Genomic DNA, 26,177 nt, shown 5'->3' with positions numbered 1-26,177 from the left:
TAGGTAGCAGAGTGGAGGAATTGGAAGAATGGCGATTAAAAAGTCCGTAACCGTGTTAATCGCCGCAAATGCGTACCACCAACTATTTTTATCCACGCATCTCTTTTTTGTGATGTTTTTGTTCCACGAGGCTTCAATTGGAATGCACTGAAATATCGTGACCAAGACTGATGCGATTGTCCAAGTGGTGATGAAGATTATATATATTTTTCCGACTCGTTGGAAGATTTCCGTGATGAAGATTCGGAGATATAAAAGGACGATTGAAGCTTTCGTAAAGCCAAGTGCGATTTTGTAGGGTACCTGGGCAATAAAGAACCACTGCTAAATTGTAAGAATCTTGATTGAGGGTGTCTTCGATATCAACCACGTACCATAAGAGCTGCATGCATACTGTCTCCCATATCCGCTTTGTGCCTACCATAGCCATGAACCACAGCTGGAAGAAAGGGATCAGCTGGCACTCCAGTATGTAGGCTTCATGCAATTCACCCCTTTGTGTCAAATCGAGATATATATCGACTTACCCATATTGATAGTAGTTGTTGTCATGACCGATGCCACCAGGGCGATGACAAGAAAAAGGTCATCCCAACCGAGCTGTCTCAAATGAACCCTCGTCGCTAGACGAATGGCAACAAAAATCGCCGCAATTAGTACCATGACCACTGCGGTGATATATAGTTTGTAGCCCCGATCGGGGATACCATCCACTGTTTGACCATAGAACACCATATCTTGAGCACCATTGTTGTGAGGCCAGGCCAAGTGGAGTTGTAGGTACTAGCAAGTATGCGGGGTGAGAGATCCCCTTTTCCTTTATGGGGTTCTCGAGTCATTGAAGGATTTGCGCGTGCTAGTATGTTGGTTGGTTATTTGATGCGACCTCGAACGGACCCCGTCGGGGGCCAATTCCAGGGATTGTTATGAACTTGAAACGGCATTAACAACCCTTGATCTTGTCACCACAAACCGTCTATGGCTTGCGCGGCTTGGTTGCCCCACTTGGCGTTCATGTACCCTGTCGGCACTATTTTAGATTCATTGATGGATTTCTCATGCCTGACTCCTCTCTCGCGCTCTGTTCCCCTATTCTTCTTTAACATCGTGTTCAATTGCGTCTCTTGTAGAACGGAGAATCATGAAGGTAGCCTGGCTGGCCCTCGCAGCAGTTGCTGCCGCACAACAGGCCTACGTCGGATCAGGTGCAGTCATTCAGGGACATAACGCATCGCAGAACCCCAGTGTTACAGAATGGCTAGGGGTTCCCTATGCGCAGCCACCGATCGGCCAATTGCGATTTGCACCGCCCCAGACTTACACGCCCAGGGGCTTACAAGTTGCCTCGAAATATGTATGATCACACTGTCTTCTCCTGGTTATTCCTATAAACCTAGTTTTCACCATACGATTCTCGAAATTTTCGTGAATGAGTTTCTAACATTGGTACTTTATAGGGAAAGTGAGTGCTCTTATTGAGTGATGGGTTTGGCTCATAATTAATGAAAAAGTACAGCCAGTGCATGTTTTCGGTGTCAAAGCTGGTCGACTATCCTGATAAAACACCGCAATTTGACAGCATCTTTGAGGCCTTTGCGGCCATCAACAATCACACCCAGAGTGAAGATTGCTTGACTCTGAATATTTGGTCAAAGCTCAACTCGAGTAAACTCAAACCGGTCTATGTTCATTTCTATGGTGGTCGTATGTTTTACCTCCGTTTTATTCCCTGGATTGGTCTTGATCGAGTCTGTGTTTTTAAACTCGGTGCATATTTCTGACATCTGAGACAGGATGGACAAGCGGCACGACGAATACTCCATTCTATTATGGAGGTGGATTTGCCGAAGCCGAGGATGTGATTGTTGTGACGGTCAATAATCGCATGAACATCTTCGGGTTCCCCGGTCTGCCTGGACACCCCCTAACCTGGGTCTGCTTGACCAACGGTTGGCAGTTGAATGGGTTAAGCAAAACATTCGTGGATTTGGCGGTGACCCAGAGCGCATCGTCATATCTGGGCAGTCTTGTGGAAGTGCTTCTGTTGACTACTGGGCATATGCCTATCAATCTGAACCTCTGGTTGCTGGTCTGATCTCGCATTCCGGCACAGCCCTCAGCTTCCCAACCAACAATAAGACAACTGCTGCACAGCATTGGTATACAGTTTCTGCTCAACTAGGCTGCGGATCTTCGGGCGATGTTCTTTCTTGCATGAGACAACAGAATGCGACTGCAATTCTCACTGCTGCCAGCGCGGTGAAAGTTCCAACTACGAACCCTGCTAGGAAAGCTCCGGCTTTCCAACCCACTGTGGACGGCATCACTGTTTTCGAAAACTATACACTACTTTCGCAGCAAGGAAAATTTGCCCGCATCGTAAGTTGGCTCCTAAAAATTCCAAACACGAATTCATGAGGTTTGTTGATGCTAAGACGCCCCATTCCCTGCGCAGCCTTACTTGGTCGGACACAATGCAAACGAGGCGGGATTCTACAAGGTCTCAGCCTACGCACAGGGCTCTATACTGACAGACCAGCAATGGGACGACTTCAATATGCAAACTTTCTTCTGTCCATCTAACCTCGAAGCCTCAGACCGAAGTCGCCGACACATACCGACCTGGAGATTTCAATACAACGCGGACTGGGACAACACCCGCCTCTACCCCACGAGTGGAGCATATCACGGTGTAGAGTTTAACATGATATTTGGCGAGTCCGCTGAAATCACTGGCATTGCTGAGTCTGATGCGCAGTACCAGCTGCAGGACAAGATGCGGTCGGCTTGGGGAGCATTTATTGCTGACCCGCAACACGGTTTAACAGCCCTGGGATGGCCAACTTATAATCCACAGGGTAAGTTATAAGAAATTGGACTGGGACTTTTTACTAATAATATTTTTCTAGCCTCGACCCTTGCCGAGATAGGTCTCAACAATGACCCCAGTGTGTCTTTTGCAGGAACCAAGGACTCCGCGCAGCGATGTGCGACACTACTCGCGCAACTATAACTCGATCCTGTACTGCCGATATCACTTCCTCAATGTGTGTAAGCATCAGGTAGGACTTCATGTCATTGTATATAATCTTTCCACGTGAAACTTGTCCAGACGTACAAAGAATCAGATTTGTGAAGCGCCGACTGCATGCATGAAGCTTTGACGAAAATTTCTTGATTTCCAATGATGACCATTCAAGGCTCATATGGAAGCAGTTCGTACGAAGAAGATGTTTGGTCTTTGGCGAGATTCAGAACGCTCGATCAGATATCTGTAGCCTTCAACATATGAAGGCCCTTAGGGAAAGCTTTGAGAGCCTTTCTTGGTCTGGGTGGCTGGAATTGAATCCGATCAAATTAAGCAGGCATTACATATCGAATATCAGTTTATCTAGATTCCAGTAATCAATGGCTGGGCCTCAGACTGCGTATTCCTCCAACTGCGTCCGATTTTGGTTGCGAGATACGGTACATGAATCGGGATCGTGGATTCCAAATTCCGTTGCTCATCGGCACGGCTATAAAAAGCATTTGCCGACCCACCAAATTCCCGGTCATGCGTGAACGTACCACTTCCCACAATGAACACCTCTGAAAAGCCTGCTGAGATGAGCACCTGGCATCTAGTTGGGCTTGTATCTTCATTTACAGATATCAGTCTAGATGACAATGGCTGCAAAGTTTTGCCAGGGTGCAAGACTATGAGCATCCCCAAGTCACAGAATGCCGACCAAGCGAGAATGAACCGAATTTCAGATCTAGATGATCAAGTGCTGGTGTTTAAATTTAAAGGGTTCATCCATGCAATCGATAATGTGTGTTAAATATAGGTCTTATGAGCTTCCTAAGGTTTGAATGCTGATCGTCTCTAGCAATGTCCACACTCATCCTTCCCACTGAAGCAAGGCAACGTCTTCGACATCGAAGACCTTGGAAACCCCAATGGCGCCGGCATCAGATGTTTTAGGCATGGATGGAGGTTCGATCTATTTACTGGAAAGGCAGACCGCGGCAATCATGAGCTCAATCTATGGGATATTAAGCTACGGGATCCTCTAACCAGTGAGAATGGAGACGTCACTACGATTTCAGATAAGGAAGTCTGGGTGAGGCGAGCAGTGCAATCCTAATTTGAAAATACGCTTTAAATATCTGCTTCTCATAATGTGTAATCTCCAATTTGCGAATGATCTCGCCCCCTGCCATCAACAACCGCACAACTTTATTCCCTCGGGGAAGGGAAATTGTGGCTGGAGCCCCTTTGTGTTCAAGCTCTATGGAGGCATAACTTGCCATTCGGAGCCTGCAAAGATTGGAATTTCGCGTGCAAAAACACATTCCTTAAGCGACAGACCTAGTAAGTTTGATTGATGGGTCAGGTGTCTTGGCCGTGAGACCAACATTGCCATCCAAAGAACTGTCGCAGTTCGTTATGCACGTCTATCGAAGAAGGATATGTATAATTAATTCAGATCCGTCTTGAAGAGACTAGTCACTAATTCGCGGTACTTTTCGATTTTCCAACATAAACCGAGTCTTACAACCTCAAATGTAGGATCGAACGGAGTATGCTGATAGACCCATCTGCCTAACCGAATGTTCTTGTCGTCAGTCTCGGAGTCGAACATATGGATGATTTGCTAGAAGATCTTTTATACGGATTCAAAGAGTTAGTCAAGTGATCGTACAGTGACAGCAAGGGTCTCTATACTCTTTTGTGATTATGCTTGGGTTTCACATGATCTAGCGTGCTCTATGATCAGCAAAGCCTGGATCTAGTTGATTTGAGGAATAAAAAATCATGATCCTGAAACTGGAGATTTACATTATTGGTCGCTCCTTCTGTGATAGTACTAAGGATATGGAGATATCCGAGAGTAACGCGATTCCCAAGGAACGCGTCTGGCTGTTGACAAGCCGAGCTATACTCATACGCGCCTCTCAACGCCTCTTCCTCCACCTCAAGTTTTCCAAGCTCTCTATCTCTTACGTGCATCATCCATATTTTCGTTGCTTTGTTTCTCCCAACGATAAATCTCACAATACCAATACTAAGAACGTCTCATTCCTATCAAAATGCCGGCCCCCAATCCATCTACCAAGCCTACCGACGAGGAAGATCCCGAGATCGACTATCTTCCTTTGAAAGGGATCGAAAAACTTGAACGCTACCGAAATGGTGGATATCATCCTGTGATAATCGGTGACATATTAGGAAAACACTATCGTGTCGTTCACAAGCTCGGATTCGGAACATACTCTACAACCTGGCTAGCCATCGACACAACCACCAACCGCTACGTTGCAGTCAAAGTCGGCGCTGGCTACTCAAGCCCGATCGAAATGGAGGTGATAAGATGTCTGCAAACCTCATCTTCCATCGAAGCCGGTACAATCAAATCTGTGATTCCACCTGTCTTCGACGCATTCGAAGTCGATGGGCCTAATGGCAAGCATCCTTGCTATGTGACTGTCGCAGCGGCAGCAAACCTGGAGCGCGCAAAAGCAAATTCGCGTAAGGCATTGTTCCGGCTTGATGTTGCTCGAGCAATGGCAGCGCAACTCGTTATTGCTGTTACACATGTTCATGAGAAGGGGTATGTTCACGGGGACGTGAACTTGTCGAATGTGGTCCTTCGGTTGCCATTTAATATGGACGAACTTTCTGTCGAGGCTGTATACGAGAAATTTGGAGAGCCGGTGCACAGGACCGTTGAACGCATGGACGAGAAGGCATTGACTGCCGTGACTCCAAAGGAGTGCGTCGAACCAATCTGGCTGGGGAAGACTAGCGACGAGATTACACTCCCCGAGGCCAGGATCATGCTCATTGACTTTGGAGAATCGTACATCCCTTCACTGCAAGCACGCCACGAGTCAAATGCCCCTTCGGCTTACGAGCCCCCGGAAGCCCTATGGAACAAACGGACACCATTGACGTTCTCTTCAGATATATGGACACTGGCATGTTCATTGTGGGATCTAGTGGCATGGTTCCCATTGTTTAAGAGCTACTTCTCGGCACAAGACAATATCACAGCTGAGCAGGTTTCCATCCTGGGAAGATTGCCTCCTGGATGGTGGGCTACATGGGGAAGAAAGTTCGATGCTCGCCGTCGACGATTCGATCTGGAAGGAAAACCAATGGAGGCAGTCCGGTACCCGGACATGGAAACACGATTTGAACATGCGGTACAGCAGCCACGACGGGACAGGGGTATGGAGGCAATGGGCGATGAAGAGAAAGAGGCTTTCTTCTCAATGCTTCGATCAATGCTTGTGTTCCGCCCCGAGGAGCGTGTCACTGCTCAACAAGTTCTGGAGTCCGAGTGGATGGCGCGGTGGGCTCTTCCTGAGTTTGAGAAGGTCCGGAATCACCAAGTTGAGGAGGACTGTGAAGTTTAGTCAACCAGAGAGAGCTTCCTGGTTGTCGCGCGGACGTGTAAACTTATTATGTACGGCGTGACATTTACCTGACAGATTAATGAATGATTCTACATGATCTTGAATTCTATTGTGGTATATAGTAGCTATACATGGTACCAACCCCGTGGGTCGAGGACTTGCATCTCATTGATAACGCAGAATTCACCAGGTTCTTTGTTATCAGGAGCTAATTCAGTCCAAAGTGCGATTTGATTGTAAATTTTTCTCTCCTTGAATTGCGGAAAAGTCGTCCAGCGACGTATCCGGTTCAACCACAATCCCTGCAGGATTACCCTAGGGGTCAACCAATTCAAAGTGGGATTCACAGCCACATATGCAGCAGTGTTGTAGCCAACGCGTACACGAGGATTGAGATAGACTCCATGTTGTTCTGAGAGCGGATTATCTGCGTGAATGAGGCAGCATTCAGAGCCCTCGAGGTGAGAAGTGGCCAGTGAGTCTGGGATACCCCGGAATCGAAGGGGTGGGCTTGCCAGGAAAGGCGCAGCAGGCATTGCAACTGTATTAATGTTAGCCAGTGCTTAGATAGGTAGTTAAATTGAGAAGTACATACCCATTCCGTTCCAGCAACTTTTCACTGGTACAGGTAGCAAGTTCTTCATAGCATAACGCGAGGAGGCCTCGCGAAAGAAAGGCCAAGTAGGTATTACAGCCTCATGGCCATGGGAATCTCGGAGAGCAAATGTGTCATAATAGTAGGGCGGCTTCGAGAAATCCAATGAGCATGCAGCAGCATAATCTCCATCATTAGTATCAAGGAGCTCAAAAACATCGTTTGACTAAACCATTTCAGTTAGCTCATCAATGCTACTTTTAAGATCTCGAAGTCCTGTCATGAAGCCTACGAACCGTGAAAACGACATCATTAAGAAACAATATCTTATCAAAATGGATCCCCTGTTTTGCTAGCTCATGCAACGGTTCCAGACTGTAATTCCGCACTCGCGACAGATAGGGAATCCGCCTGAGCTCCTTCTTCCCTCGTGGCGTCACAACCCACCCCTCGCCTTCAGGTGGTGCGGCTATTTCATCCTCGTGTGTGATATGTGACAGAGTGATATTCCGTGGTACATTGAGCCGATCAAGTTCCGCATCAAGCTCGACCAACGCACCCTTGGTATTATCATAGCTGCCACTTTCGTAGATGCTGATATATACGTTCTCCGGCCCCAATTTCCAGGAAAGCTCAGTGATGGCTTTGCTTAGGTGACTTCGTAGAATGTATTCATTATTCCAGTTGACCATCGCAATGTATATTCTTTCATGGCGGCGGGGTTGTTCGCGGTAGACGATGTCCGTTTCGGAGATGCGGCGCAGAATGAGGTGGAGCTCGACGAGATTCCATGCTATGAAGAGGATGAGTAGAGAGCGAACGATGCGATTTCGGACCAGCGTCCGGCGAAGGGTGCGTGGATAGGAGGTCAAAGGATTCTTCATAAGGAGGGGACGTCGCAAAGTGCGACAGGGTGGTTAGCTAGACTGGGAATGATTCAAGATGTGGAGTGGTATTGCATATTGGAGTGGATGTTTGGTCGGATACGGCCGGATAGAAGAATAAGGAGAAGAAAGAGGAGAATGCTTTGTGCCTAGAAAATGCCCAGACATCCAAGACTTGGAGTGTGCGTGTCAAAGGCGTAGCAATTCAAGGGGTAGTCCCAAGGTTTAACGAAGCCCTTCATACTTCTGACGCCCAATCAAGGGCGATGGATGAGATCAGATCTACAGTATAGAGCTGACGATCCTGTCACTTCATATCCTGTTGACCTGATGAGAATAGAGCTTTTGATTAAACCATCCTGTATATAACTAGGCAGACATGCAAAGAAAATAAAAAGGGTGTCTCCAAATAATAATAATAGAAAACGGGGTCAACAAAATCAAGGGGTAAATAGACTCGCCGCGTCATCACAGCGCGTGGAGAAACGCGCCGAAAACCATCCCCACGGTCGCGAGAAGCATCACCGACTTCTTCTTCTCACTTGTCACAGCCACTCCTGCACTGGTCTTGGTTGACGACGCGCTCGATGCAGAGCTGGTCTCAGTGCTCGCACCATCCTGAACCCAGGGTTGTCCTGGCAGCGTGTCGGAGCTCTTCTCAACTTCTGCTTCGCTGAGGACTTTGTTCTCCAACGAGGCACAGTCCACCCGGTCGGAGCTCTCCGAGATGCTATTCGTCACCGAGATAGGCAAGTCAAACACCGTATAATAATCCGTGCCATTCCAGCGAAAAGACTGGTGTATGGAAATGTTGTACGCGCCGCGGGCCGATCCATCGCTGCTCGTGCCGTCGCCAACGAGGCACTTGGGCCATACCCAGTTGACATGCTTCACCGTGGACGATGGTTCCAAATCCAACACGGGTCCAACATAGCCAGTGCCATTATTCTTTGGCTCGGTGCCATTGGAGATGGTGAAATTGTGCGACAGAGTTTCGGAGGTCAAGAAGAGAGTGATGTTGTGGAAGAGCGTCGGCGAGTCTGCGGATTGGGTGGAAGGTGGCCAGGGAAGCTTGCCATTTCCCGAGACATCGATCGCGACCTGAAGGTTGTCTGGGCATTCGCGTCAGTTCTTATTCTATCCGAGCACATTCGACAGGTCGGCTTGCCTCCTCCCAGCGGCGTGTTTGGTTGTGGGGCGTCGATGATGGCCAAGCCTGGAGTGTACACTTGGCCGTTGACGATGGTGAAGTTGCCCATGACAGTGGGAATTGTCAAGACTGGCAAGAGAATGCTGCTCAAAAATGACTTTCAGCCTTCCAAGGGTATCGAGCTCTCATAAAAGAACCATCATCTGCCCCCAAGCGGGCCTCTTTTTCGGCTTCATCAAAAGCTGTTGCGACGGCGCGCCAAGGGTCTCATTTCCGGCCCTCCGCGTTCTCCTTAGCGCTTTTGGTTTAATTTATTCGGTCATTTCGGCTACCATTAGCGCAGGGTTCCTAGACCCTGCATGGAAATTCACAATCAAAGGTGTTCAAAAGGGTAACAAATAATCAAACAGCTAGGGAGAATAAATGTGCTGCCTAGTGGACTCTCCCACGCAGAGACATCCACCCTGTGAGAATCTGTTCAGCTGCGAATCATACTGACTAGGCCGACAGATCGAACAAGATCTCCTGACCTCGATTTTGTGACACTTCCCTTCTATCACACCATCAAAGCTCGAAGACACAGAGTGCAAAGTTCGGGTTTCCGACCGTGACGAACATATCTCGCAAGTCTATATGACGGATCTCAAAAGCAACACCGTGCAACTGGCCACACTTGCATCGATAGAATCCCTTGAACAAATCCAATATTCCCAAGTCTTGGTACATGCAGTAACTATATCTTTGCAATCGTATCGGAGAGAGACTCCATATTTTCTAAGTAGTAATCAAACTCGGTTTTGACTTTCTCCATGTCCTCATCAATGTCGTCTGTCCATCGATGGATATATATTATCCTCAGTCCAACATTTTGAGCACCTCGCAGGTCGTAGGCATGGGCCGCAACTAACACCACCTCCTCTGGTTGAAGCTTCACCAGTTGCAATGCCTTCTGGTATGCCTCGGGAGCTGGCTTGTAAACACCCAGGAGCTGGCTGGAAAACAACATGTTGAAATTCAACCCCGAAGAGCGAGTGAGATCAAGTTGGAGACGAGTCGTGCCATTGGCATGAACGAAAACTTCCAATCCAAGATCCTCTTGAATGCTTCTAATTGCCTGTTGTACTTCAGGCCAAGCTGGTTGTGAATGCCACGCTTCGACAAGTCTCTCTTTGGCGTCTGTGTCGAGTTGAGATTTAACATCTTGGAATTGTTCAAGAACTGAGTCGAGCACTCGAGCGAGTGTTATGTCGATGTCTTCAGGAGCAAGGCCCTGGATGTAACGCTGGTTATTTGCGATGAAATACTGCTTCCGCCATTCGAGAGCTAGATCGGATGCAGTTTTGTTGTTTATTGCCGGAGGGAAAGCTTGTACCACACTGCTATGCCAGTCTAGACATGTGCCCATGAAATCGAAAAAGACTGCTTTGATTTTGCTGTTATGTGTAGTCATGATTGTGTTTATCCGTATTCTAGATTGGTGATTTTGTCTGTAACAGGTGTTCTTTGGCACAAGAATTCGCACGCAAGATGTGCCTATCCGGCAGAGTATTCTTTTATCTAGCAGAGGAGAACCACATTGCATGGGCGGAACGATATTTATAAGCGACTGCTGATAAATCCAGAAGGATGATCTCATTGCGCAATAGATCAACTCACAGCCTTGCTATGGATAGGAGTAAGCACAGGAGAAGTGTCGTATCCATAAAGCGTAGCTGATACCTGATTGGTTCTTATATCTCACTCCAGATACGGGGCAAATTCTGGCTGTCTTGGAAGAATTACCTCAAGAATCCCAATATTGGGCCTATAAATAACAGTGAGCCTATATTCCACCATTCTTTACACTGGTTAAGTGTAACAATGCAGACAAACAGCTCGACTTGAGCAAGCTCATGCTGCCATTTCGCGCCGACGATGTACCTTGTACCCCATCGGTACAGCGCTTCGGCTCCACTTCCCCGCATGGAATCCCTCTTCCACATCATTTTCTCCAACCCGAACCGAACTTGATGATCGCCGCTCTTCCTCGCAATCATAATACCCCTTAGTGCCAGATTTACGAGGTAGATGGCTTCGGAATGGCACTGTACTACATGTCTCGCGACATTCAGTCGGCCCGAGCATCTGAAACGGCACACGGCTGCACGTAAGTGTCTTCTTCGGAGATAAACGTCTAACTTATTGACCTGTAAAACCTTGGCAGACTCTAATAGCCGGCCGCACACTTGCATGTTCTGCAGTAATGCATTCAACAGAAAGTATTGTCCTCTCAGAATTTGAATGTGAAAAAAAATCGGTTTACAAGATCGATCCCTGACGATCGTTACTAGAGACGTACTTCGCCGCCACGAGCGGACTTGCAAATCTCGGGGGCAACATCCTGAGACGAGCATTGAAACCGTACCAGATCAAAGAGACGTCAAACGCAAGCGACTTTCTCAGAGTTCTGGATCTACTTCATGTGCCCTCGGACAGGCCGAACCTCCGGTGGAGGATCTCCCTTCGGAAAGGCACGTCGAGGACTATAGCTATGCTCTTTTTGATGACATGCTAGGTCTGCCTGACGGCGCCTCAGTCAACATGCCTTCGCCTCTAGACTTTTCAGCCCTGGACTTTCTCTTGTTCCCCCGCATCTCTTCAGATACATTTGCGGCAGAGAAACTTGAATATATGGCATACTTTACAAGTGCTAGGGGAATGTCAACATTCACTGATCGCCCGTCCTTCCTTCGGCGCCAGAAAATGGCAGCCGAAGCCTACGATAAAAAACTCCTACATGAGGAAAACTCACAGCCAACCCAATCACTTCTTGGCAAGGACGATTCCGGAGCACTTACTGAAACCGATAGTGATCGACTTGCATCAAAATCGCGCGAGATTGTTGACAGCATTCGATCGATCTCCTCCAGCAAAAGGAAAGAAGATTCGATCACCGTGGAATGGTCGCCAATAGCATTAGAAAGATGTTTGAAATTTTTCTCCCCTCCAAACATCCGTCGCTTTCTAGCATACTTCTGGTCGCTGTGGTATCCGCACTGCCCGATCGTTCATAAACCGCTCTTCGATGCTTCTTCAGCTTCACCATCACTATTGTGTGTTATGCTCATTATCGGAGCCTGTTTGTCTCCACGGGAACGGGATATGGAAGATGCACGGGAATGGATGGATACTGCCGAAGAGCTTGTTTTCAGTCACGAGTGTTTTCGAGGCGAGGCGATAGCAGGTCAAGTGACGAAGCTATGCATGAAAGAGAAAGTACAGTGCCTACAGGCTTCTTATATGGTGTGCTCACTTCAGAAGCGGGAGGGGTCAGCTGAAGCCCAGGCCAGAAGCAGGCGTCATCGACATGCATCGATGGTGGCGGTACGATATTAGTTCCCCGAGACTCTGGTTGCGCCGAGGCCAAGCTGATAGACTTACAGTTAACAAGAAGTATTGGCCCCAAGACAGCATCTCACCGTCACTTGAGCTATGAGGAGATGTCAGATGGCTGGTGGAGGGATTTTGTGGAAAAGGAAGAACTCATCAGGTGAATTTCTGGCTACCGCTAGCTACCGGTTCTGAGAAAGACATGTCTCTAACATTTCTAGGACAATGACATTCATATTTCTGATGGATGCGGCGCTCACAATTTTACACAACTCGCCTCCACGAATGGTCGTTTCAGAACTAAAAATGGATGTCGCATGTCCCGAATCATGCTTCCAAGCCGAATCCGCTCAGGAGTGTAACAAGAACCTTCGCACTTGGGCCGTGACTCGTTTCTGGAAGAAGCGGATTTCCGTGGTTTCAGTTGTGAGGAGAGTCTGTCAAAGCATAATCGATGATGACCTTGTCCAAGAATACTCCTTTATTGGGACCTTTAATCTATTCACGATGGTCCAAGGTGGGTGATATCACTTTGCTTGTGAAGAAACCTACTGACGATTCCTCAGCAATCCACTCGCTGATGTTCCATCTTCACAACTCGCTTGTCTTCGAGTCGACACTTGCGCCTGTGCAAACAGGTCTTGAGAACTGGCGACGTATCTGGTGCGAGAGAGTTCCGGAAGATCTCGGGTTGCCAGACACGCCAGAGAATCTATGGAAGCAGGTTGGGTTTCTCCGCCAAGCCTCTGAGTTCTGGCAGTTGGCTAGGATCATGGCAGACGAGATTATGTCAACTACGAACGGGTGTGAGGATGAAAATGACGAGGAGGAAGAGAGAAGCAAAGCTCTTTCTCGATATGACCATACAGATATGGGTGATGTGAATGGGCTGATCATGCAGTATCGAAGATTGAATCTTGGTGTGAGCTAATGATTCTGCTATACAATAAATGCTAGATTTTTTCATGCCACTACCCCTTTTGTCCGTCTCTGAACCTTGACCTCGAAATCGGTGGGTTTCACAAACCAGGCGTTCCGGGTGGTCCAGTTCTTTCTCAAGGGGGTAAATTCGAAATCCCGAAGAAGACGCGGGATCAACTTTGACATCTCCAGAATGGAGATATGCTTTCCTATGCACGTTCTAGAGCCCAATCCAAACTAATATAGTGAATTTAGTCACTGGGGCGGCTTCACGGTTAGGGTAGATTGTTACTTACCGGCATATACATCTGGTTCATTTCTTTCAACTTATCAGGCTCGCTTTCTGCTTCCAGCCACCTCTCGGGTCGGAATTCCTTTGCGTTAGGGAAGACCCGCTCGTCATAGTGTGCAACCCAGGTATTGACCCCGACAATGGTGCCCGCGGAGAAGAATTTATCACCAATCTGAGCTCCGCCAGCTGGAACTACTCTCCACATTGGCAAGCCAGTCGCACTATGCATTCGCAGTGCTTCCTTCATGACAGCTTGGAAATAAGGCATATCCTGGCTTTCCTTGAAGCTTATCTTTCCATTACCCTTTGCCGTGAAGTCGTCAATCTCCGTAACCAGCTTGCGCAGGGTATCCGGATTCTGCAACAGATACCACATAATGCCTGACAAACTAATAGCAGTCGTGTCCGATCCGGCCGTCACGTTCGACTGACCCATGATGAAAATATGATACTTGGTGACCTTCTCGGGGTTGGTTTCGTGCGCTATCATCAATTTCTCCAAAAAGTCTTGCGTTCGAAGATTCTCCGGTGCTTCAGGATCAGGTCGCTTTGCTTCACGCTTTCGAATCTTTTCTTCGACGAATTCGCGAATGTAGGTTCTTCCGCCAGCACCGGACGATTTGATCTTGCTGAGTAGGCCAAAAAGACGAGGGTGCCATTCGGGATAGATTCCCACGAGGCTACTATACATCATTACCTTGTGCACGGCTTCGATGGCTCCATCTATGTCGTCGCCTCGGTCCAAGAACCCTAGAAGGATTAGCGAGTAGGCTTTGACTGGGGAAGGTGGAATAAAACATACCGAACCGCTCGCCAAACGTGATATTTCCAATCACATCGAATGCGTAACATTGAAACCAGTGTCCAAGATTAAAAGTCTTCTTGTTGTCGGCAAATTCGTTGAGGCGATCGGTGAACAAGTCTGCACAATGATCCACAAAAGATTCGTAGTGAACAAGCGAGCTCATAGAATACAAGTTGGTGAATCGCTTTCGAGTGTCGCCTTCAACCATGGTCAGCGAACATATTGCAACATGCTAGAAGGCTGAGATTTGGCTCACCATGTCGCTTGATATCACGATCCGCAAATAAGTTCCATAGCTGTGGATGCTTCCAGCCATCATACCAGGCTGACTTGGCGAACTGAGAACCGGTTCCATAGACAGTCTTAATGGCAGAAATGTCGCTGATACTATACTGATTTGGTGCGATACGGACAATGGGACCGTACTGCTGATGCAGTTTGATATTTTCATGCTCAAACTGCCCCTGACGCACACGGCTAAAATACCATAACGAGGTGAACCTAGTCCAGAATGGACCCGGGATATCTTTTAGAGGAGAAAAGAGAGCCCCACCGAGCCGTAGGAGAAGCTGGAGGACCAGGAAGAGAACAGGAAGTATGAAAACGAGATATGCATGCATCTTGACAGGAATAGCATACAAAATTTCAGGTTAGAGTGTGTCCATACTATTTTCAAGACTCAAATCAGTTCTTATACTCCCATTTTTGGGGATACTTCAGCATGGGAAACCGCCACCCCCAGAGATCCACCCCCACCCCCACCACCACTTGCTCGGAGTCAGGCGTGCCCTGCGTCAGTGCTTTACTGGAGATACTATTGGTCTCTCGGGCCATCCGGAGCCTGATAGTTATCAGTCGGAGGAGTTGATATGCTAAGCTTGTGCTTGGGGATGCTGTAAGACTTTAGCCTCTCCACACCTGCGTCATTCGCAATGGCTATGATTGGGAATCAGCGAGGAATAGAAACCGATGGGGCCAATGGATTCCACAGATAATATCAGTATTCAGTGATATTCCTAAGCTATCTAGGCTGTGACCCAAGCGAGTGGCCTGAAAGTTCCTCGGCAGCTATAGGGAGAATAGCCCTTGGCATCAATGATAGAACGTCGTCCCAGGTTTAAAGAGGAAAGAATAGCTCGCGATTTATTCATTTTGTACAGCATAGTAATTAAATCATTCAGAAATGAAGATGATCCCACAAGCAACCACTGTTCACCATAGCGCCAAAGCAGAGAAATGGGAAAGGACCAGGAAAACAAAGGAGATCCGTTGATCATGGCTGGCTGGAAACCAGTCCACCAGACACCTCTACCCAAAGAGTAGACATCTACGTCGCATCGCCAAATTTACTTCTTATCTCCCCACAGACCGACGACTCCCACCGACAAAGCAACTCCCGCCAACCAGGCCCTCGCCCGTTGTAGCCGACGTTCCTTGTCCATCTCGCGCCGGACGCTCTCGCCATTTACATCATCCTCGGCCTCGACAACCACGAGATCTTCATCCTTCTTGGCTGAGGACGTCTTGCACAAAGAGACGCAGGTGGTATCGTAGATGACGCTGGAGAACCAGTTCTTCAGGCCCATATGACGGTTGAACCAGAGGTCCAGACCATAGGAGCTAACGGTCGACGCGACACACATCCAAACGAGGAAAGGATGTTGACGGCGCGGGGGGAGAGACGCAGTACGCGAATAGAAGGCAGGTATTGGCAAGACTGGAGAGTCGCAGCGCATGCTTGCGGTTGAGGCGCTTCACTTCATTGAGGCAGCGGGAGGCAGTGGAAGAGGTCGGTAGGAGCTGGAGGGAGGGGATGGTGATGGTGGCAGTGGAGTATGATAGGCCCTAAAGGATTTGATCGAGGATAATCAGTATGCGACCGCATTAAACATGGAGCTTTTGCAGTGGTTCTTTGCTTACCGTCAGCAAGCCGAGCGAGACCGTGCCGACGAACTTGGAGATGGTGATGGGGCAGGCCATGACGTCGTTGATAGAAATGGGCGACCGGCCAGAATTGAGTCGAGAAGAACGCGCAGTTGGTTTGGGAATTGGATAGCGGGCGGCTCAATGGATACGTCGAGATGGTTGAAGATGGAGAGAAGATCTTGAAGTCTAGAAAGTCTCCGGGGTGGAAGTGACGTGCACGCGCCATCCAATCAGCGACCGCACGTTCTTCATCAAGGCAATGCGCTGGCTAGACAACTCTAGCTAATGGCATATTACGAACAGGTCTTGACAATCAAGGTCCTTATTCCAAATTATAGTATAGTAATCCCAAAAGAATAGCATTTCACTGTTCACTGTCCAGAGTTTTGCTTAGGCGTTGGTAGTCGCACATGTCTACTACCCATTTGATACATATAGCACCTTGCTACCCCAGAAAGTAGGAAAGAGGAGTGTGGGCATCGTTCCCATTGGCTTTACGAGTATCCATTTCTTATTATTAACTTTTCGATGGTAGATGTGCAGTGAATTTGGTGGATTAGCTCTATCATAATATTCGGCACATCCAGCTTTAGTTCCGACCGAGCCGAGGCCCAACGTTGGCGTGTGGGGAGAAGGCGACGGAGCTACGCTGGCCTCCGCAAATTCCAATATATCATCTCTCGATTCAGCAGCCTCTTTCTGCATGATATTTCACTGACTCTGCTTGAAAATTCGCCTAATAACGCACTTCATCATGCCTCTACCCAAAACTGAGTACATTAGCGACATCTGGAAGGATGGCATCTTCGGTAGACCTCCCCCCTTCGGCCATGTCCGAACTCGCAATGACTGACTCTTTTTGCCAGCCAACAAGGTCGTCTTCTGCACTGGTGGTGCAGGCACTATCTGCAGTGCCCAGGTTCGCGCTCTGGTTCACCTTGGAGCCAATGCGTGCATCATCGGTCGCAATGTAGAGAAGACAGAGCGCGTGGCTCAGGATATCGCCACGGCACGCCCAGGGGCCAAGGTTATTGGCATCGGCGCCGTTGATGTGCGAAAGTTTGAGGACTTGAAGAATGCCGTCGAGCGCTGTGTCAAGGAGCTTGGTTCCATCGACTATGTCATGTACGTTTGTTCGCGAGGTATCGACACGTCCGGATTCGTGCTGTTTGTGCTAATTCTCCCAACAGTGCTGGTGCTGCAGGCAATTTCCTCGCCTCCATTGAGCAGCTCTCTGTTAACGCGTTCAAAACTGTCATGGACATTGACGTGATTGGATCTTACAACACTCTCAAGGCCACTCTGCCATACTTGGTTGAGTCTGGCGGTAAGCACAGAATGGACTCAGAAACCCGTAAGTCGAAGCCAGGCCTTCTTCTAGTTACAGCATAAATCTAACCCCAGGCACAGTCCAGCCGCTTGCTAGTGGTACCGGCGGGAGGATTGTTTTCGTCAGCGCGACTCTTCACTACCGCGGCATGCCTTTCCAAGCCCACGTCTCTGTGGCCAAGGCCGGCATCGACTCCTTGTCCAACTCGACCGCCATTGAGTATGGACCTCGGGGCGTGACTTCCAATATCATTTCCCCCGGACCCATTGCTCAAACGGAGGTGAGATTGTTTAAACAACCGTTGCCTTAGAATTGAACTGAAATCTGACGGTCATTATAGGGCTTGGAACGTCTGCTCCCATCCGACGCCAAGGCTGCCTATACCAAGTCCCAGCCTCTGGGCCGCTTCGGACACGTCCGCGATATTGCTGATGCGACAGTCTACCTCTTCTCCGATGCTGGCAGCTATGTCACCGGCCAGACTCTCGTTGGTAAGTCAACCACCGCCCCGGCGATGCATTTCAACATAGTTCAATGTGATCTAACGTGCTTACAGTCGACGGTGCGAACTGGCGGATGTCTGGCGGCTTTGCTACCAACGGAAACCTGCAATATCCTGACTTCCTTTTGTCAGGACAGGAGGTCGCCAACGTGACGGGCAAGAAGAAGTCGAAGCTTTGAGCGAGTGGAAAGTACGTGCAGCTATTTTGAATGGATAGATGCTGCGATCGTATTATCCTTGGTGGTTATCGTGCGATTTGATAGAGGCTGCATTACAGAATTACCATCAATCATTATCTGAACCGTATTAATTCACCCACCTCGTGCCTGAGCTACTTGAATGCTCACTGCTTTACTCCAAACCCGACTTGATCGCCGACCAAGGGATCCCATTTAAATAGGACATTGAGAGGAATGACTGAAAACTTAGATTCATCGCTACAGCAATATTCTCAAGCCGCCGAGCTAACCTGCCATGCCCGCTTATTCAAAAACCACTGACGTCGTCCTCGAACAACCTCAAACCCAACCTTCCGTTCTTCTGCAAGCTTCCACAACGACTCCGTCAAGAACGGCTCAAACGCATTCTTAAAAAGCTCCTCGGGGATATCTCCATGCAACGCATGAACCAGCTCTCGAGCCGTCAAGCTCTTCTTAGCATTATGATCCGTACGAGTAACCTTGGTCAAAGCATGATAAATTTGACGTTCTCGCTGCTCCTTGTGACGAATATATAGCTGAATGGTGCGTGGTAAATTGAGAATCTTGATTCCGTGCGCCGGATAGCCAAATTGACAATTTTGGCCGCGCATAATCTCTAGGCTTTTCATATATTCGCCGAGGTCTTCGGCAACACTGTACCCATGGCCGAGGACGTTGTCCCCCGTGAACATGGCGTTTTCTTCTTCGAGAATGAAACACATGTGATCTACTGCGTGGCCGGGCGTGAATACTGCACGGATAACTGCGCCTTCGGTTTCGAAGATTTGGCCGTCGTGGATGGGTTGTTGACCGGGGCTCGGCTGGTTTTTGTAGATTCGGGAGGCGAGACGGGGATCGTAGGCAATTAGGTCTGGAACTCCCTCTGTGTGATCTCCGTGCCAGTGCGTTAACAGGACGTGTGAGATTTCGAGGTCTCGTTCTTTAAGGAGTTTGGTGATGTTGGTTGCCCATACGGGCATTCCCTATCACAACATGGATCAGCATGGCTCAAATGCGGTAAACAATTTTCAGTTGCAAGACTATTCAAGCCCATCCTGCTCTCGGTATAAGTCTGCTTTTAGACTTACCTGACCAGTGTCGATGAGTATGCGGGACTTGCCCGTGCCCACAAGGTACGTGTTAGTCCCTTGGAGTTGCATTTCCCCCGGGTTGCCGCCCATGATCCGGATGACCCTGTCTGTGACATCTTCAACGTCCGCAAGATGTGGAAGGCTTTCCTCTTGCGCCGAAAGATAATCGCCCCAGACGCACTGATTGAGGGGAATGGGGTTGAGCGCCATAGTGTTCAGTAGAGAAGAAAGGCACCAGTGCACTTGGGGGTTTCTTGTTTCTTTCCATACTACCATATAAACCGGCTATGGGATTAAATTACCGTGACTTTCCATAGTAACCTTGACTCTCCGTTGTAACATCACATCGGAGTTGCTGGTGGAGGTGGCGTGGCTGAATCTCGGATTCCGATCATGGCAAAGTTCTACAGCTAAGACGGCACAACGACACAACTGAAGGATCGATGGACGGCCCAGGCCTGACTTTGATAGGGCATTGAAACATGTGCAGTAAATCTCGCTTACGGTCAGCTTATAGAGAGTATCGTGCTGCATGTGGGGGGCTCTTAAAGACAGTTGACTCAGCCAAGTAGTCGTTCAAGACGCCCTTATAATCGGACGAATGTCTCTGTTCGGTATTATTTACATTCAGACTGCACCCTTGCAGGAAGAACAACGCCTTATTTTCAGCTCATTACGTGAAAGACCCTGCTGACTTGACTCGGCCGATATATGCAAAATTTTTCATATCAAATATTGATATCTTTTCAATGTGTCTTCTCGTTGCACGCTAACCAGCAGCTTTTGAGGGGCTGATATGCTACTTCCGCGCAACCGAATCCTCGGAAAACTTTCTACTGAATATCCGACAGTTTGGATTCGCTGACAGTTACTGGTGTGACTGAAACGTCTGTGTAGGCCTAGACGCTTCTTCGGCAAAGACCAGTGACTCAGAGATATACCTGACAGGATGGAAAAGGATCGATCAGGGATAATGGGTAAAGTGGCTGTAAACCTAAATCACGAGAACTTGAATTTTTGATGACTTGAGGACAAAATTAACTTCAGCGGGTATTTCTTCTACGTTTACACAGTAATCCGGCAAGACCCTGCAGACCCTGCACCCATGACCTTGTACATTTTAGTATACGAGATATGCATTGATTGAACTTTAACTGATAACTTTGGCTAGTCTTCGGTGTAAGTTTACGAGCTTGGTATCGAAAACGAAATATATATCGTGAGTCGGTATCCGAGGATCAACCGATTCACCGGCCAAACTCGACTCAAGTGTTGTTTTGATTCAGGACCTCGAAAAGTTATCGGCATTTCCATAGTGTTAAAGCCCCAGTTGTCCTAGTGTCTAAAATATTTACCTGAAAGTCAAGGTTGCTCACTGTCCTAATCAAGCCTTCACATCTTGAGGGGCTTCATTCCCAATGAAAGTCGCGTTGCCACAAAAAAGATTGTCCCCATCGCACAACAAACCCCGCCAAAAACTATGGTATATTTGAAGGTGCCTTCTTCGTCTGTCACAATTTTGCCACCGATTGGCGATCCAGTCAAAGCCGCGAAAGCGGCGATCGAGTACGCTGCACCGGTGCGAGTGCCTATCTGCGACAAAGGGGATATCTTTGCACACAGGGCAGGCGTGAGACTGATCCCAGCTCCTGAACCCACTCCAAACAGTGCAGCAAATGTAATGATAGCAGCATTGCCGGTAGAAGGAAGCCATAGACCTAAGATCAATGCCGTAGTGAAAGCGCTCATGACGATCATCACATTGAAATGGCCCACTTTGTCTGCAACGGCATTGGGGATGGTCCGGCCGAAGATACTATATCTGTTAATTGTGACCCATGTATTGCAGGATAAGTGTGTCTACTCACCTTGCACCATTAAGAATGGGAACAAGATAGTTGGCAAGATGAGAAGACATTCCATGCGTACGAGCATGTTCGATAATAAAGGTGACTGGAACAAACATCCCCCCTACTATCACATCAGCTTAGCCCGTATAGAAAAACTCAATGTTAGCGCGAGAGACATACAAAAGAAAAAGAATATCGAAATAGTCAACAGCACAAAGGTAAGTTCCTTGAAAGGTCGCACCAAGGCCATGATCTCGAATGCGCGCTTTGTTGGTGGCGTTCTTGACCGTACAGCCAAGTTAGCGAATATCAGTAGACCCAGGATTAAAAATGCGCAGATGCGCATGGCCCACGCAAATCCAACGTCCGGAATGAGATGAATCAGTATGATCGGGAATATAACACCACCAAGTGAAGATCCGGCAACCGCCAGTCCTATGGCTGCTCCTCTTTTCGCGAGGAACCATGTTGAGACCTGGAATATGTTTAGTCTACAAAGCAAGATTGCAATATCAAGAAAATTCAAGATATCCTTACCGCTGTAAATGCAGGATAAAAAACCATTGAAGCTCCGATTGCAGAACAGACAGCCTGACTGAGCAGAATCTGGTAGTATGTTTTTGCTAGACTAGTCATCATCAGGCCGAATACGTGGAAAAAGCTCCCTGCTAGTAAGAGGGGAGCATGTCCATAGTCGTCGTATATTTTCCCAACAAATAGACCGCCAAATATCATGAAGAATACTAGCTGAATAGAAGTTTTGGAGCACGATTCAAGGGACGGGTTTGTACCGCTACTTACCTTGCAAAGAGGGAATCCAAGCAATTTCTGAAGGGCTATAATCCCTAAGTTGATGCGATTGGTAGTAGTCTTGGAATATCCCAACACAGTTCACCCAACCAAATGACACGAAGAGACATGCAGAGGCGCCGGCGACCGTTAGCCAAGCGTGAAGCCCTCCCTCGGGAAATGTGTCTTGCAATGATGGTTGCTCAACCTGAACATCGGAGGCCGCAGGAGAGATGGATCCGCTCGAGTAGCCTTTCTCGAGGACACCGTTTGATGAGGCCATACTGCACACTGTAGTGTGAAAAGACGTGTCGTTTCCCTTCTTCATAGTTGGAAGAAGCTGTGGTTGATGGAAGAAAATTATCAGGTCGTCCAGCAGGAGGCAATGGTATACTCTGCACTACCTTCGTAGAATAGCCTCACTCTCCGCAAAAGAAATTACGGGTTCAACAAAACGTAGGTGATCCCTCGGAATCCGGCTTCTCTTAAGCTATCGGTCTCAGGACCGGCCGTTCGTGTCTCCCCGAGGTCCGCAACTTCAGGCAGGCTGCTGAAACAAAGATTTAGTGGCAAAATACACGCATAACAGAGGTCGGTCTCCGAGTGGATGCTAGCATATTGACATACTGCCTTATCTAGACGATGGACGGTAGATACATAAGTGGTAAGCTTGACACTCAATATAAGATTCCATCATCTGAAACTGGAATTGAAGCAGACCACAACACACACGAAAAAAAATCTTGTTACAGTCTTTGAATATAGTTATTACTTTTGAAATAGGTGCAATGTCGAACATTCCAGATCAGTGCGATGTGCTTATCATCGGTGGGGGTCCAGGCGGTGCATACTCGGCGTGTTGCTTGGCGCGCGAGGGAATCGATACTGTTCTCCTGGAAGCTGATGTGTTTCCTCGGTAAGTCGGTTCTTCATTCTTTCCACACAATCTGAAATTGGCCAATGGGAGAAGATAAGTGGATGGTTTGCCTGATACGTTGTTTAAAGATACCATATCGGGGAAAGTATGCTCCCTTCAATGCGTCACTTTCTGCGCTTCATCGATCTCGACTCCACCTTTGACAACTATGGGTTTAAGATCAAGGTATGCTATTCTTAAAAGAAGATTGCGTACCATGGCTAATTCATAGTTTACGGAAAGGAGGCATGTTCAAAATGAACTCCAAGCCTCGAGTCTGTAAGTTGATCGAAGATCCGGACTACGCAATTTTTGCCTAACACAATAAATGACTAGTCACCGATTTTGTGGCTGCAGGTGGCCCAGAAGGCTACACCTGGAACATCGTTCGCTCCGAAGCCGATGAATTGATGTTCAAACATGCCGCTCAAAGCGGTGCAAAGACTTTCGATGGGGTTCGTGTCGGCGATCTTGAATTCCGGCCATGGGACCAGAACGACCCTGTAGAGCAGGAGCTGGCTGAATTCCCCGCACCCAACCCAGGTCGCCCTACTTCAGCTCGCTGGTCACGCAAAGATGGCACCAGCGGTGTTATTAGCTTCAACTATCTCATCGATGCCAGTGGTCGAGCGGGCTTGGTTAGCACCAAGCACTACAAAAACCGGCGATACAACCAGGGCCTGAAGAACATTGCCAGTTGGGGATACTGGAAAAATATGGAACCTTATGACCTTGGTGGCGTCCATGAGGATCAGCCTTACTTTGAGGCCCTGGCTGACGCTAGTGGCTGGGTGTGGACTATTCCCCTGCATGGTGATGTGGTCTCGGTTGGTGTCGTCCGAAACCAAGCAATTGCCACGGAGGAGAAGAAGAAAATGAGCTCTCCTTCTACCAAGGATTTTTATCTTCAGAATTTGAACCTTGTTCCTGGTATCCAGAGTTTGATGACGAAAGCAGAGCTGGTATCCGAGGTCAAGTCTGCATCCGACTGGTCATACAGTGCTTCCAGTTATGCCAGTCCCTTTGTCCGCGTCGTTGGTGACGCAGGCTGCTTTATTGACCCCTTCTTCTCGTCTGGGGTCCACTTGGCTATGGCCAGTGGCCTATCAGCGGCTGCAACTATTTGTGCCAGTAAGCACGGTGATTGCAGCGAGAATACGGCGGCAGACTGGCATTCCAAAAAGGTCGCTGAAGGATACACCCGCTTCCTTCTGGTGGTCTTGAGTGCTCTCAAGCAAATCAAAGACCAAGATGACCCCGTCCTCACCGATTGGGACGAGGAGACCTTCGATCGCGCATTCTCATTCTTCCGACCAAGTAAGTATCATAGATCCACTTCTTTGATCGCTTACTGATTATACAACTTTGTTTTCTAGTCATTCAGGGTACGGTGGATGTCAAAGCCCGATTGACCGAGTCGGAAATCTCCGATACGATCAATTTCTGCTGTCGGGCATTCATCCCCGTTCCTTTGGAAGAAAAAGAAGCCGTTCTTCGGAAAATGGAAAACCTCGGACTTGATAATGAGGACCTGGACCCGAAGGTGAAGGCTGCGCTCGAGTCATCCATGTCTCCACAGGAGCTGCACATCATGAACACAGTTCGTGCTCGTGAGATGTTGCGATCGGAGGATACTATCAACATTGACACCTTCAGTTGTGATACAATTGGAGGCCTAACTGTTAATCTGCAGCAGGGTCAGTTAACTCTCGTCAAATCGACCGGGCAGAAGGCCGAGAAGATTGACGTTCTTGGCCTATTTCACGGGGAGCACCGCGACGGAGATGCAGCGGGTGTCTCTGATAACCAGCATAACTCGGATACCAAAGTCGCCGTTGCCATGCAAGCTTAAATCGTGTCCAAATCTATTGGGTTATGTCGTTCGACGTAATACTGACAGGTTTTATTGTTTATGAAGACCAGAGTTCTGATGGAGCCTATCGTTGTTTGCAAATTATCATATTAGTCAGTTTAGTGCTAGTCTTACTTCAATTATCCCACTAAACTGCGAAATTGCCCAATGAGTAAACTAAATTTCCTCGTATGGTCTTCGCATCTAATTACTTCGCTAAACATGTAAAGCTTTCATAGGGTACATGGTAGGGGGGTGTTTAATCTACATGCTGTTTTGCCGAGTGGTAGCCTGCAGATTGTTACTTACAAGACTAAGCACGACGTAATCCAAAGTCCTGCTATTATGAGGCCGTGTCTATTGTGATACTGTCTGGCCCAACAATAGAATTTTTCTTCTCGCTAATCTGTCTCACCAAGCCCCTGAAAGAGAACCTAGCACAAGGACTTCGTAAAGCAATTAGGTCTGACACAATGGTTTCAAAACCGATCAGAGATTTTCCCCGGGGGTTGACAAATTAAGAGATAGTCTCACCCATTAACGAATCGTCTTTGGAAGCTCGATGGGTAGATGTCTCCTTTTCTGTACAGAAGCTAGCAAATCCAATTACCGCCGATGAATTTATGTTGGTTGACGTGGGTGGTAATATGGGTTCCTTTTATGTCAGTATCCAGACTTGCCCAGTCACAAAATGCTTCAAGATCTCCCCGAGGGGCACTAGGAGAGGGCCCTGCAGTCGACGGACCGGGGTTTATAGCTCGAGGGCTCTTGGGCCCTCAGAACCACTGGCGCTAAGGCGTGCTATCTCCGTAGGGCATTTCATGACTGAAATTATGAGAACACTGATTATCCTTCGGAAATTGACTCCGGAAATGAATTTGGCCTGCATGGTTCTCTGGCTTGGTGGACTCGGATACCGGCCAGTGGTGGCTGGGCCGTCTGGACCACTTGCTGGCGGACTTAGGCGCTCATGGTGCATATGGGTGGTGGAAAGTCCTCACACAGGCAGGTACGATAGATGCTCATCAATCCCATCTAATGATATCGCACGCGATCATCCTTGTTTACTGGCAAGTGTGATTGGACAGAAACTCTTAACTTTACTACCAAGCAGTAGCTGAAGCAGCCGAAGCAAGTCATGAACCATAGATGATTAATTTTGCTGATGTCTCTGGTAGATTCATAATAAATTAAATATTTAGCTTGATTCGACTCTTTCCATTGTTTACTTGTACATGACAGGTAGTTAACTTTTTCTAGGAATTGACTAATTGCGATGCAGTACATCGTGTATCCTTTC

General features: G+C 48.1%; 12 protein-coding genes across 12 annotated transcripts; 5 read left to right on the top strand and 7 right to left on the bottom strand.

The window, feature by feature from the left end:
- Window positions 1–1,141: 1,141 nt before the first annotated feature.
- On the top strand, window positions 1,142–2,869 carry N7496_004228 (CAZyme family CE10; the record flags this gene model as incomplete). The annotated part of the gene is made up of 5 exons (XM_056697159.1): window positions 1,142–1,354; window positions 1,458–1,462; window positions 1,517–1,704; window positions 1,958–2,379; window positions 2,456–2,869. The coding sequence occupies 5 exons, from the start codon at window positions 1,142–1,144 to the stop codon at window positions 2,867–2,869; spliced, it is 1,242 nt and encodes a 413-aa protein (XP_056559371.1).
- A 712-nt stretch (window positions 2,870–3,581) lies between these two features.
- On the top strand, window positions 3,582–4,130 carry N7496_004227 (Rieske (2Fe-2S) protein; the record flags this gene model as incomplete). The annotated part of the gene is made up of 2 exons (XM_056697158.1): window positions 3,582–3,815; window positions 3,873–4,130. The coding sequence occupies 2 exons, from the start codon at window positions 3,582–3,584 to the stop codon at window positions 4,128–4,130; spliced, it is 492 nt and encodes a 163-aa protein (XP_056559370.1).
- A 2,140-nt stretch (window positions 4,131–6,270) lies between these two features.
- N7496_004226 (glycosyltransferase family 69 protein) lies at window positions 6,271–7,884 on the bottom strand (the record flags this gene model as incomplete). Its single annotated transcript, XM_056697157.1, has 4 exons — window positions 6,271–6,392; window positions 6,548–6,946; window positions 7,001–7,226; window positions 7,297–7,884. The coding sequence occupies 4 exons, from the start codon at window positions 7,882–7,884 to the stop codon at window positions 6,271–6,273; spliced, it is 1,335 nt and encodes a 444-aa protein (XP_056559369.1).
- Window positions 7,885–8,352: 468 nt separating this feature from the next.
- Window positions 8,353–9,143, bottom strand: N7496_004225 (uncharacterized protein; the record flags this gene model as incomplete). Its single annotated transcript, XM_056697156.1, has 2 exons — window positions 8,353–8,996; window positions 9,041–9,143. The coding sequence occupies 2 exons, from the start codon at window positions 9,141–9,143 to the stop codon at window positions 8,353–8,355; spliced, it is 747 nt and encodes a 248-aa protein (XP_056559368.1).
- Window positions 9,144–9,767: 624 nt separating this feature from the next.
- Window positions 9,768–10,484, bottom strand: N7496_004224 (haloacid dehalogenase type II; the record flags this gene model as incomplete). Its single annotated transcript, XM_056697155.1, has 1 exon — window positions 9,768–10,484. The coding sequence occupies one exon, from the start codon at window positions 10,482–10,484 to the stop codon at window positions 9,768–9,770; it is 717 nt and encodes a 238-aa protein (XP_056559367.1).
- Window positions 10,485–11,112: 628 nt separating this feature from the next.
- Window positions 11,113–13,334, top strand: N7496_004223 (transcription factor domain-containing protein; the record flags this gene model as incomplete). Its single annotated transcript, XM_056697154.1, has 5 exons — window positions 11,113–11,180; window positions 11,365–12,397; window positions 12,457–12,563; window positions 12,625–12,920; window positions 12,970–13,334. 5 exons carry the CDS (start codon window positions 11,113–11,115, stop codon window positions 13,332–13,334), a joined length of 1,869 nt encoding a protein of 622 aa, XP_056559366.1.
- Window positions 13,335–13,366: 32 nt separating this feature from the next.
- Window positions 13,367–15,041, bottom strand: N7496_004222 (cytochrome P450; the record flags this gene model as incomplete). The annotated part of the gene is made up of 4 exons (XM_056697153.1): window positions 13,367–13,561; window positions 13,621–14,366; window positions 14,419–14,619; window positions 14,678–15,041. The coding sequence occupies 4 exons, from the start codon at window positions 15,039–15,041 to the stop codon at window positions 13,367–13,369; spliced, it is 1,506 nt and encodes a 501-aa protein (XP_056559365.1).
- A 726-nt stretch (window positions 15,042–15,767) lies between these two features.
- On the bottom strand, window positions 15,768–16,401 carry N7496_004221 (uncharacterized protein; the record flags this gene model as incomplete). Its single annotated transcript, XM_056697152.1, has 3 exons — window positions 15,768–16,041; window positions 16,112–16,266; window positions 16,342–16,401. 3 exons carry the CDS (start codon window positions 16,399–16,401, stop codon window positions 15,768–15,770), a joined length of 489 nt encoding a protein of 162 aa, XP_056559364.1.
- A 700-nt stretch (window positions 16,402–17,101) lies between these two features.
- N7496_004220 (SDR family oxidoreductase) lies at window positions 17,102–18,358 on the top strand (the record flags this gene model as incomplete). The annotated part of the gene is made up of 6 exons (XM_056697151.1): window positions 17,102–17,156; window positions 17,214–17,472; window positions 17,538–17,701; window positions 17,758–17,957; window positions 18,018–18,168; window positions 18,234–18,358. 6 exons carry the CDS (start codon window positions 17,102–17,104, stop codon window positions 18,356–18,358), a joined length of 954 nt encoding a protein of 317 aa, XP_056559363.1.
- Window positions 18,359–18,630: 272 nt separating this feature from the next.
- On the bottom strand, window positions 18,631–19,680 carry nscB (metallo-beta-lactamase type thioesterase nscB; the record flags this gene model as incomplete). Its single annotated transcript, XM_056697150.1, has 2 exons — window positions 18,631–19,362; window positions 19,468–19,680. The coding sequence occupies 2 exons, from the start codon at window positions 19,678–19,680 to the stop codon at window positions 18,631–18,633; spliced, it is 945 nt and encodes a 314-aa protein (XP_056559362.1).
- Window positions 19,681–20,862: 1,182 nt separating this feature from the next.
- N7496_004218 (MCT family MFS transporter) lies at window positions 20,863–22,392 on the bottom strand (the record flags this gene model as incomplete). Its single annotated transcript, XM_056697149.1, has 5 exons — window positions 20,863–21,286; window positions 21,339–21,441; window positions 21,501–21,795; window positions 21,858–22,063; window positions 22,122–22,392. 5 exons carry the CDS (start codon window positions 22,390–22,392, stop codon window positions 20,863–20,865), a joined length of 1,299 nt encoding a protein of 432 aa, XP_056559361.1.
- A 505-nt stretch (window positions 22,393–22,897) lies between these two features.
- On the top strand, window positions 22,898–24,877 carry N7496_004217 (NAD(P)/FAD-dependent oxidoreductase; the record flags this gene model as incomplete). Its single annotated transcript, XM_056697148.1, has 4 exons — window positions 22,898–23,025; window positions 23,258–23,304; window positions 23,362–24,342; window positions 24,402–24,877. The coding sequence occupies 4 exons, from the start codon at window positions 22,898–22,900 to the stop codon at window positions 24,875–24,877; spliced, it is 1,632 nt and encodes a 543-aa protein (XP_056559360.1).
- Between the last annotated feature and the right edge of the window lie 1,300 nt (window positions 24,878–26,177).

The sequence above is a fragment of the Penicillium cataractarum genome (assembly GCF_028827025.1).
Source record: "Penicillium cataractarum strain IBT 29864 chromosome Unknown utg000002l, whole genome shotgun sequence".
Classification (NCBI taxonomy): domain Eukaryota; kingdom Fungi; phylum Ascomycota; class Eurotiomycetes; order Eurotiales; family Aspergillaceae; genus Penicillium; species Penicillium cataractarum.
Note: the sequence above shows the minus strand (reverse complement) of the source record. Positions and strands in the feature narration are given on the sequence as shown.